General features: G+C 46.6%; 1 protein-coding gene across 1 annotated transcript; it reads right to left on the bottom strand.

Annotated features, from left to right (window-relative positions):
- Nucleotides 1-2,937: 2,937 nt before the first annotated feature.
- LOC142886964 (delta-like protein D) lies at nt 2,938-11,322 on the bottom strand. Its single transcript, XM_076024263.1, has 12 exons — nt 10,839-11,322; nt 10,404-10,712; nt 9,579-9,639; nt 8,480-8,737; nt 6,985-7,045; nt 6,764-6,894; nt 6,468-6,637; nt 6,156-6,372; nt 5,875-6,048; nt 5,058-5,787; nt 4,649-4,928; nt 2,938-4,557 (listed from the first exon to the last, which is right to left on the bottom strand). The coding sequence occupies exons 1-12, from the start codon at nt 10,887-10,889 to the stop codon at nt 4,552-4,554; spliced, it is 2,448 nt and encodes an 815-aa protein (XP_075880378.1). The 5' UTR covers nt 10,890-11,322; the 3' UTR covers nt 2,938-4,551.
- Between the last annotated feature and the right edge of the window lie 669 nt (nt 11,323-11,991).

The following is an 11,991-nucleotide window of genomic DNA, read 5'->3' as shown; positions in this document are numbered from 1 at the left end:
CACAAATGAAATGTGTTGCAAAAGGATGAGTAAAATAACAGATTTGATTTCTTTAGAGCTTTTCTAGGTACCCAAAGCGCTTTAAATTGAAACCCATTTTTCATTCACACCACATTCCCACTGGTGATGTTAAGCGTGGCTGCCAGTCTGCACCAAACGGCCCCTCTGACCAACATTCACTGGCAGTCATACGAGGCAATGTGTGTTAAGTGTCCAGTGCCCAAGGACACAACAACCTAGATTTGGACCACCAACCTTTTGGTGATTGGACAACCTGCTCTACCTCCTGAGCTATAGTTGGCCAAAAAAGTCCAGAGAAGTAAAGAGGCTTACAGAGTGGCGAAGTCTGGGACGTTCCACACATAAATCGAAGCACAAGTGTTGGCATCGTCCTTTAATATAAACACAAATGGCTACAGTTGTCATGTCATAAGCTGACAAAGCATCACCAATAACTGGGCTGATTGTGGTAAAAACAAGGCAGGGTGAAAACCTAGAGGAGAACCAAGAAGATCCTCAATCAAGAACCACAACATGAACAGTGACCATCAGGACATCTTCATTAAAAGCTTTTAGACACTTTTAGCTGTTGTTATCATCAAAGATGATGCAACATTGCGCATGTGAAAAACTGTTCAATCCGATTCCAATACAAAAAGCAAAGTTAATTCCCACACTCAAGGGGTTACGTCCCTATTTCGAGTCCACGTCAAGGTTTTCCAACCTTTAAACCACTTTAAATGTCTCAGTTTATGGTGCAGGGAAAACACATAATAAACCCAACATGTAACCCAAAGAGCAGCATGGGTGATGCAGCCGGCTGGAAGGAGTCTCTACCCCCCTCTCTTTCTGTGTGTGGGTGTGTGTGTGTGTGTGTGTGTGTGTGTGTGTGTGTGTGTGTGTGTGCGTGCGCGCGTGTGTGACAGGTGACCAGTGTGCGGACAAAAGAAGGGTCAGTGGCCAAGTGTGAGCTCTTTTCTTCCCACTTTGTCACCCTCTTCCCAGCGATCTCTCCTCATTTTTCTCGCTCGCACACATGCCCGCACAAATGAGTATGGACACACAAATGGTACGCTCATCAGCGCAGTGACACACAAAAATACACCCAAGCACGCATGCGAGAGCAGCATATGAAAGGGCAGATTAATCAGATTATGGCAGAAACACACTTAAACAGCCTGTTCTCTGGATTAGCCACGGTCCTGCCTACTGCCTGTCACAATAAAACGTGTATGCGAGTGTGAGCGAGCGGAGAAAGAAGGGGGACCAACGTGACAATATAGCTTCCCACTCGCATTTATACTTTTGTTTCTTATTAAGTTATGTTCACAACACTTAATAATTTGATTTTGCTTGCTTTTTTTTTGGGGGGGGGGTTCGCACAATCTCTTGAATGTGTTATCAAGTAATTACGTAGACCAAAAAAAAAGAAGCATGCAGTGTCAGATGGAACCTAAACATCCTCATCGCTCCAAAGAACGTGGAACCTGTCCCTACTGATAAGCGTGGTGGTGAACAGACATATTCACGCGAATATGTGACTGATTAAACACAAAAAAAAACAAATCTTTGACCATGAAGAAGTTTGGAGCTCCCCCTGAGAGAAGTTCAAAGAGTGCTGCTCTTATGTGCAGCATATGGCAGCCAGTGACCAGGGCTTTGTCTGACTATTGACACCAGAGAGATGCAGCGAGGGAGGATGTGAGTGTGTGCGACTGTTCGGGGCCGGAGGACAGCCTAGCGCCAACAAAGGACCAGCTTTAAGCCTGTCTCCTGTGATTTTCCAACTCAGCGAAAAGCCATTGTGGCACTGAAAAAAGTTAAGTTAAAAAGCTTAGCATGGTATGTGCTAACAACTGCCTGCTGCATGTGTAATACAAGCAAATGCTTTTTGAGCAGTCACAGTTGCAGTTTTTAGACAGGGCAACTGTGCACAGGTCCACAAGCTGTGGTTGGCAGGCTCCTGCATTTGCTTTGGTGCTTTGCGACATCAAATGAGCTATATGGAGGAGGCTTACATGACAACATTATGTGACACACAGCCAACACGACACAGAGCTATAAATAAAAGAAAAGTGTTGGATAAAAAATGTTTCAGGTGCTCATGTTCCCCTTTCTCAACAAGTTAAGCTCTCCCCGACAGGCCACTCAAGGTTCGTCTACATGCATGTGTGTGTATATGTGTAACACACACACACACACACAGAAACCGACACACACACACACACACACACACACACACACACACACACACACACACACACACACACACACCCGGAGTAGTCGGGCAGGGGCAGCCAGGATTAAATCCAGACTGGTGGTTTCTCCAGTTATAAATACCCCACCGCTTAAAACAAGATCACACACACACTGATACAATATACAGAGCCTCGTAGAAATTCACACACGAAGGGGGAAACCGACGTTAATAAAGATAAAAACCCCGCTCTCTGTCTCCCTCTTTCATTCACTCACATACTCATACACAAAGAGATGGTTCTGGCCTCAAAGCAGGCGAGCTAAGCGGTATATGATTATGGGGTGTGTCTTTGTCTCATTTAGTGGTTCCACAAGGAGACAGTCTTCTGCTGTGTCAGACTAACACACACACACACACACACACGCACACACACACATCCAAATACCACCACACTATCTCTTAGCAACAACTGTTGCTCAGCTCGACTAAATTGGAGTGAAAATTTAAATGTTGGAGTGGCTGTGCACCAAAGTAGGGTCATGTTTTGCTTCTCCAAATGACTATGAACCTACTGCTGACCGTATCTCATAGCTTGGTCATGACTTGACCTGGCATAATAGATACACAAGATGCCTCATCTTATTCTAAGGTAAGAACACTGTAACTGTGCAAACACGGAGCAGGACATTACTGTTCAGTTTCTTATACAGACAAATTCAACACAAGGCTGGTTGCAGTATATTTCATTGATGTTTTATTTTGGAAAAATATTGCGCTGTTTTCCAGCAATAAAAAAATGACAGGCTCTGTACATACAACTTTTTTTTTCTTAAATACAAACACAGTCAAAGGGGTCTCAAGTGCCTAACCACATACATGCATACATACATACATAATTACATACATACATTATCTGACAAATAAAAACAATCCAACTTAAATTAAAACAGGTTTAACAAAAGAATCACAACTTAATGGAGCAAAAAATAATTACATAATTAAATTAAAAAGAATACATCTTTCTTTAGATAGCAAATAAAATTAGAAATGATCCAGGCCACTCGCAGGCCAGGTGATGGTGTCCTTCAATTGACTCATATTGGAAGACTGGGTTTGGGCAGTGCATACATTTGACACCTCATGTCAGTATCACCTCTTCTGTACAAACACAATCATACACACAAATGTGCACACACTCCTCTATAGTGCAATGAGGTCTTGGCAGTTAAGACTAGTTATTCATGAACAGCATCATCAAGAGTTTATGACAATTTTTAGGTAACTTTTTTGTGGATTAAGTAACTGCTGCAATAGTGAATAATAATATTTTCAAACATCTAATCTATTTAAAAAAATGATACAACTGGATAATTACGCTCACGTTTCCTCCACATCATGTTATCATCTCTTCCTTTGTTGGTTTTCTTCTGTTGATTGTGGTGTTTCCTACATTTTCCTGCCCATAAACATTGCTTTGTCACAACTTTCAGGGGTCAGGGGACCAGTATGGCCCAACAGTATCCATATTGGATCAATCTGCAGTCACTACTGGAGTTTGTCAGTTCTCTATCAACTGCTGAGAACCAGCTCAGCCAGGACTGTTTCTGTCAGTGCTGCAGAGCTAAAGGCATCCAGCTGCTGTTCAACTTGCTGTGTTTGGTCAGAGAATCCTAACGGCCGTCATTGACTATTTTTGACAATAAATACAAGAACAGCAGCAGCACCAGCGAAGTCGCTTTATCCTTTACTCTCTGCAGCATTGCACAGACCGTGAACTGTCCAATAATTACGACAGCTTTACACTGCATCATAAAACAGCACATTAACAGTACTACAACAGTACTTCAAACGTTCTAAGTACTCCAACAGTACTACTCAGTTGATTCAAACAGTACTCTATGGTACTACAATATCATCAGTCAGCATCCAAGTCAAGGTTCCATTTAATCAGAAGGGAAATGTCCTGGTACAAGCAGCAAGGAACTGTTGCTGGCCGAGTGCTCACCCAGTACTGTTTCTGTACAGAGTTTGTACCAGTGCTAGCACCGTCTACTTGTCCTTCATCCATAGGACTGAGTCAGCGTGAGACTTGTAGCCACTGAAGATCGAAAAAAATAAAAATGTCCAGTATTTTCTCCTAGTGCTCTGGTGGCACTGCATCTTTGCAAGTCTGCACTGACTCTGCTCAGGCTCGGAGGCACCTTGACTCAAAGTGCTCCAGCACATCCCGGGGAAAAGCAGCAAACATCAGGAGTAGAACCTCCTATTGACAATATGAGCGCTACTGCTCAAGTCTGAGTGTAGTCCACCATACACCATAAGAGGTTGGTCACATCTGTACCAGACTGCTATCACACCTGTAACACAGAGAAGTCAGGGTTAAGACGGATTCCAGCGGGTTTAAAGAAGAAGCAGGTGCTTGTGTGTTGTGCATGTGTGCGCTCTTACCTCCGTCGCAATGATACATTCATCTTTTTGGTCCGACATGACGTAGACTGACTGGTATATGGTGTCAGAGGTACCCTGGTACTGGCTATCAGTTGTATTACTGCATTCAACATCGCTGGTTGACTGGCATTTTTCGTCACTGCCAGGCTGATATTTGATGTCGCTGGTTGACTGGAACTTCAGATCACTTGCTGCTTGACAGTTCAAATCGTAGGACGACAGGTACTTTGCTTCACTGCAACATGGAGCTTCTTCTACTTCATACTTTTCTGATGCATCACTGTGGAGCAAGAAAAAGTAAAAAGAGATTTAGCCACAATGTCCCCCAGGGAAGATATATGGCACTTGACAAAGTGATGACAACATGAGTAAATCAAAGGAGGCCAATGCAGTCAACCTGACAACTAACCTGTTTTGTCTCTTTCTGTATGGCCCCTCTGAGTCAAACTCATCCTGTATTTCGCATTTAATCTGTGGCTCATCGTTCTCTTCTTCTTTACACAGTGACAGTTCTTCAGGCCGAAGCTCATGGACCAGGTTGTACTCCACACTTGCGTAATGAGTCTTGAAGCCATTTTTCTCCGACCCATTAAAGCCGCTGATTCCACTCAGGCCTCCCAGTGATCCGCCAAGGTCTGAGTGATAATCCACCTTCTTGTTGGTGTTTTTAATTGATGTTGTCATCACAGAAACCAGTTCCTTGTCGTTGCGGAGACAATTGTTGGTGGTTGTAAGGTTGTTCATGGTCTCATGGCTGTCACTGTGAACGCTGTCACTGTGGTGACTTGGTCGCTCCTGCAGCTTGACCCGAATGTAGACCACAAGAATAGAGCTGCCAATCAGGATCACAAGAACAAGGAAGACACCGGCACACACAGCTGTCCACGGAAATCTGCTGTCGTCATCCCCCTCCTCTTCAACATTTTCACTTTCTGGGGAGGAATATCGGCGATCGGGTCCATCCACCACCGGCTGACCCTGGGGCACCTCTGGCAAGAGGAACTGGCAGTTGTGACCACCGTAGCCCGGAACACAGGCGCACACATAGCGACCTCCGCGCTCATGGCAGGTGGCTCCATTGTGACATGGGTTGTGATGGCAGCGGGAGATGGGAGAGCTACAGTTTTCACCGGTATACCCTGCAGAAGGAAGAAAAACGTTGAGTCTTTGACAGAGGACGGAAGAGGAAACAGCCGTTGCAACATATCTATGGAGTGCGGCAATACCTGGGGGGCAGTTACAGGTGTAGCCATTTACTCCCTCCTGGCATGTCCCACCATTCTGACAGGGGAAGGAAAGACAGTAGCCAGAGATACCAATGCTGTCTTCACAGTTGAGACCTGAAAAGCCCTCAGGACACTGGCAGAGGTAGGAGTTCACCAGATCCACACATTCAGCACCTGCAGAGGATGAGCAATTTAGACAAAATGCAGAGGATTAGTCTTCAGAGGATTTTAATCCCATGTAAGTGTAGTGAGGGATCTTACAAGACCAGAGGAAAACGCACCATTTAGGCAGGGGTTGGAGGAGCAGTGGTCTATTTTCTTCTCGCAATTAAAGCCAGCGTATCCCATTGGGCATTGGCAGAAGTAACCACCTTCAGGGTTGTCGGCACAACGCCCACCATTGAAGCAAGGTCCATCTGCACAGGTGTTGGCACTTAACTCGCAGTTGTTGCCATAAAAGCCAGCTGGGCAGGTGCATTTATAGCCGTTGTCAATGTCCTATATTGAAAACAATGTTGAAAAAAGTTATGACAAAAGTCTTTCACCTTAAATGTAATTGTTTGAATCTGTCACATGGCATGGATGATACTTACAGTGCAGCTGCCTCCATTGCGACATGGGTTTCCAGAGCACTCATTGACTTGGATCTCACAGCTTGCACCAGTGTATCCGGGCAGACAAGAACAAGTATAGCTCCCCTGGCCAGTGTTGGTACAGGTGGCGCCATTCTGACAGGGCTTGTGGTGCGTACAGTAGTTTAGATCTAGAACATAAAAAATAACACTTAGCAAAATTTCTTCTAATAACTTGGTTAACAACTTATTTCAAATGTGAAATAGAAAGGAGACTAATTGACCAGAAAATGAAGTAATGCTTTGAGTAAACTCACCCTGGTTGCAGAAGAGTCCACCCCATCCCTCCTGGCAGTTACACTGCCAGGGCTGCTGGCAGGTGCCATGAAGGCATCCTGGGTAACGGATGCAGTCGTCACAGTAACGGCCGCTGAAACCCACACGACACCTGAAAACACACAATATATATTAGATGGAGTTCATTCCAGAAACATTGATCTTTATTGTTATTCAATTATTCATTATTCATCTAACTTACTTGCACTCTCCAGGTTTTTCACAGAAGCCATGTTCTTCATCACAGCCAGGTAAACAGATTGCTACATTGAGGGGGGAAAAGTGACAGGTGAATCATTGGGAACACTTTGATAACAATAAAATATTGATAAAAAAAAATAAAAATAAGAAGAAGAATGATAAGAGGAAGAAATTTGTGTTAATTTTTGGATTAGTCTTTTGTTCAGAACATTTTAGTTATTTACATTCAATAATTTCATAATTTTCACCATTATTATTGTTTCTTTTCTCTCGTCTCTCTGCGGTATAAATTACTATATATCTTTCTCTCTGAGACTGTATGGGCCTTCCCTACCCGCCACAGAGGAAAATAAAATGAGGGGTGTTTTAGTAGTGATCGCTAGGCATGAAGTAATTGCTACAGAGTTTAGCCTTAACCATGGGTAGCGCACAGGGAGCAAAGGCAACTTTGGTCAAAAAACTGGGAAAGGAAATCAGCCAACAAACCCACTTTTATAACATGCCTGCTCTCTAACACAAAAACGTTCCACACAAAGCCCCCGTTTTCTCCCCTTGACTCTGGGTCAGAAGTTCTTTTTCTCACCCTCGGACCTTCTACTCCCCTCCGCCCCCCTCTACATCTGACGCTACTCTTTCTGTTCCTTTTCCATTAACCTATACCCATCTTCCTCACCTCTGCTCTTATTCCTCTCCTCGTCTGTGTTGTTTCTCCTCTCCCTCCTCCCACCTCTCCCACTCCCCTCCACCTCTCTCCCTCCCCCCCAGGGCCAGCTGGTCTGTGTGGAGCTAACCACCAGACAGCTGCTCCATTGTCTCCTCTCACCGAGCAGCTGCCCCCTCCACAACAATACACAGCGCCGCTTGGCCAATCATCAGCCCGAGTCGCAACAATACAGGACCCCCACTTGGCCAATCGGGGAGGAGGTTTGGGGCAAGGAGGCCCCAGTGGTCTAATGGAAGGCACGCGGCGTGTGAATTACTGAGGAGCCACTGCGGCTCATTAGAATGGAGGCCTCTGGTGCTATGGGATAACTAACTGACGCCTGTTGCACACGGGCCCCGCATTAGGAGGTGGAAACAGTCCCTTCACAATTAAGACAGAGCAGAGATGAACTATGAGGTGGAATGAATAAACTTTTTGGGAAACTCCTTCCCTCGTGGTGTTAGTTTATGGGTCAACCGTTTTCACTTGACAGTTACATATCTTAAGCTGAACACAAGCCCCCTTCTATGCCATTTGTAGTTCAGTAAACAACACATTATATATACTTTACTATTAGGTGGCGAAACGTAAGAGTCGTGTAAACATCACCACCTGTGAAGGTGGGATTATAAAGCTTGTTCTGCAAACTCCTTTCCCACAAGCAGCTGTCGCTGAATTTAAATATTAACTTGGACGTTAGTAACCTTTTCATGCCCCAACAATGGCCTGTCTTCATGTTGCGCCATACAGCTTCAGCAAGAAAAGTGGCAATAGTAAGGAAAAACCCACTTACATTCAGTACAATATTGCCCCTTCCAGCCGGAGTTGCATATGATCTCCCCTCGCTCGCCACAGGTGAAGTGTCCAAAAGCATCATCCCGGGGCCGACAGAAGACAGAGCAACCTTCTCCATAGTAGTGCTCATCACACAGGAAGCGGTAGGAGTAACGCAGTTCAGTTCTGCCAGATGTCTGCATGTCTTTGGACCACTCATCTCCAACAGCAAGGTGACGCTGCGTGGTGATCCTGCTGATCAGACGATCTGGGTTGTCTGCAAAAATTAATTCAGCTGCGTTATTGGTGGTGTAAACTGCTAAATGCTGTGGGTGACAACCTGCTGTTTGAGAAAATACTCTGCACTTTTCCTAACACAAATGGTGGTGTTTGATCTTCTAGAGAAAGCAAGTCACTTCCAAGTTAAATTCATCTTAAAGAACGTGTTTGTGGCCCCATGCATGTCTTATGGTTCAACTAGTGGACGATCCAGATTTTTAGAAAACAACTTCTACAATGTGAACTGTGCCCTACTCCTATAGAGAGAGCACACAGGTTACACCTGGTGTCGGCCAGCCGTTCCATTATCTGTCCCACCGCGACCAACAAAGACAAGCAGGCGCTCGTGCTGGGGTCAGTTAGCGAGCATTAGTGTTAGAGATAAAAGCAGGACATAAAGATAATGGCAACAAATATCCCGAGTGCAGTGGCAAACCTCGGCAGACACCCACAGAGAACCCTGGGGGGCCTTTTCTTTATGAGGTGGTAAACAAACACACAGCTGCAGTGCGACGAGTTCACAAAAACTCATTTGTTTACATATGTTGGATGTTCTCAGTCTATTTGGAGGCAACACTGATAATATATATTTTAAAATTTAGACATTTAATGAAACTGCATTTCAGGTAAAGGTATTGTTTGCATTAAGGGATGTCCCTTGGGTCTTGACTTAATAGTCCGAAACACTTTATCTAACTTTATCTTGGGCGTAACTCCAAGTGAAGATCAGCTACTGTGGGGTGGGGGGGACAACAAAAAAAACACAACAAAACAAAGCCACTCTCAACCGGCTCCTCAGTCTTTGAGTTACACTGTTCAACTGTGTGGCTGCCACCCACCTGTTGTCAGGTCGTCCAGGGAGTCAGTGTGCAGAGCCTCTATGATCAGTGAAAACGTCCCCTGAGGAGAAGACAAGAAGAGGGAGAGTCAACAGCTGCTTGGCCTGCAGGCCTCCTCCCTCCCACCTCCTCCTCCCCTCCGCTGGACAACACGGGGCCACGGCGAGGCCTCCCAATAAACTTCACAGCCTAATTCCCGTGTTGATTAGGGGGCCCTAATAAGGCCCACTACCTGCTCCCTCCCCCCTCTTTCACACCCCCGCTACTATCACACTCTTGACACCGCCGTAAAAAACGAACGAGGCGGAATTTCACGCTGCGCTGCCAATGATGTGCCAGCTCAGAGGATGTTAAATTTCCCACCACGGCTGCTCTGCGGAGACGTAGTAGCGTTTGGTGAGGGCAAAAAAAAAAACAGTCCCGTCTACACGCGCGCGAGCGAGCGCGGACGCACGCGCGCGCCCTCCCTCTCCTCCTCCACCTCCTCCTCCCCTCCCCGTTTAATCCTACCAAAGAGCACTGGAATACTACAATAGACCCTCTCACACAGTGCTGACAAAGACCTTTACAAGTGTTGAGTTTGGGAGCATCTGTTGCGTTTTGCACTCTTCAAAGCCAAAACGTCCCAGTGGATGGATGAGGACTGATAACTTAACAGTTGGCCAATGAATTTTCTCCCCTTTAGACACGTGACATCGGTCATGGCAGAGAGTTGATGATAAATATTACAGCCGAGAGTGTGGGGGGTGGTGGGGACAGAAAACACAAAATAAACTCATTATAATTGAATAAAAACATGCTTAGGGAAGGACAGCTGTGACTCACCGGCCACGTGAAGCCGAAAGAGAAGCGGATCGGGTTGGTGAAGCTGTCCGCGTTGGTCTCCGGGACCTGGAAGGAGTTGGAGCCGAGGACCGGAGTCACTGCGCCCCCGTAGGTGCAGGGAGGCTCCGGGGAGACGTTGGCCTGGTAGTGCTTGAGACAAACCCGAAAGAAAGTCTTGCACTCGCACTGCTGGTGGTGGCCCTGCGGATGCGCAGCGCCACCACCGGGACAGCAGTTGCCGTTCCCCGATGCCCCTTTCTTGTTGAGGAACTCCTGCAGCTTCAGCTCGAACACCCCAGAACATAAAACCTGCAAGGCACGTGTGATCAGACCGGCGTGTGAGGACTGGAAGTGTATGTGAACAAACTACCTACAGAGAGAGGCCAAAATGACACCTTGTAAATATACGGTCAGGTGAACAGCGGTTACATTTACCTGGCAGGTGAGTAGAGAGGAGACAACCAGGAACAGACACATGCGTCCCATTGTGTTGACAGCCCTTCAACAAGCAGTGAAAGCTCCACGGGTCCGTGTCGGTCCGGCTCAAACAAACATGGGGAGGTTGTTTTTTTTTCCCCAGAAAAGTTTTCCGTTAAGCCACAGCGAAGGTGAATACTTTACGCGTAGAAATACAAGGAGGAGCTTTTCCTTTTTGGTGCGTCTGTCTTCTGCCTCCTTATTATTTCCCCATAAAAAAGAGGCAGGAAAAGTTTTCAAGTTTGAAGTAATCCTCAGCAGAAGTTCATGAAGTTCCCGGTGGAAATATAATAATAGTTCCAGATCAATCGTCGCAACAGACAGAGGCAGCTTTTAGGTGGCCCCTGTTTGTTCCCCCAACTTAAATGATAATGATATGCTGATCCTGCGTGTCCGCGCCTCTGTGTCTCGTTCAGTGTTACAGTGCGTGAGTCTGATGGGTCTGTGGCCCCGCACAGGGTTTTATACCGAGCCAGCAACCAAGGGGTAATAAGATGCAAATGAGCCCCTCTGCTCCTCTCCTTCCCCTCCCTGCGCCACCGCAAGTCCGCCCCGATGCCATCACAAAGAAGGAGGAACGGGGGATGGGAGAGGGAGGGGGGCGCACACAACTTTTGCAACCCCCCCTCCACCCTCCACCCCCGCCCCCACCCCACCCCGTCCTATCTTCCTCTCAAAGGGACAGGCCAAATGGCTAGTATAGTAAGCTGTTAAATGTGCAACAAGTCCCTGCCTCCCCCTGATGCCTCCCTCCTGCGTGCACGACTCAACGCACGGGGCCATTTACATTCCGACAAATATTTTAGCCTCAACACGAAGTCCGTCACATCGCAGCATCATGAGGAAGGAGGGGGGGTTGCGAGGGGGGTTCATAAGCGACGGCGCAACCTGGCCGTCACCGGCTACTTGGGGTTATGTTCAGGCTGGCTGTCGGCTGACCGTACAGCCTGCCAGCCAGCCAGCCAGCCAGCCAGCCGTCCCAACTGCGCCGCAACGACCATCTGCTTCCCCGCATTCCTATGGTGTTACCCCTGCCGTGGATTTTACATGTTCACACCCCCCGAAACAAGTCGACCTCTTTCTGCTCCCTCTCACAATACTGTATTTATTC

Source organism: Nelusetta ayraudi, unplaced genomic scaffold, assembly GCF_046127955.1.
Source record: "Nelusetta ayraudi isolate G7.1 ecotype Tasmania unplaced genomic scaffold, CSIRO-AGI_Nayr_v1 ptg000002l, whole genome shotgun sequence".
NCBI lineage: Eukaryota > Metazoa > Chordata > Actinopteri > Tetraodontiformes > Monacanthidae > Nelusetta > Nelusetta ayraudi.
This window is presented reverse-complemented; position numbering and strand designations above follow the sequence as displayed.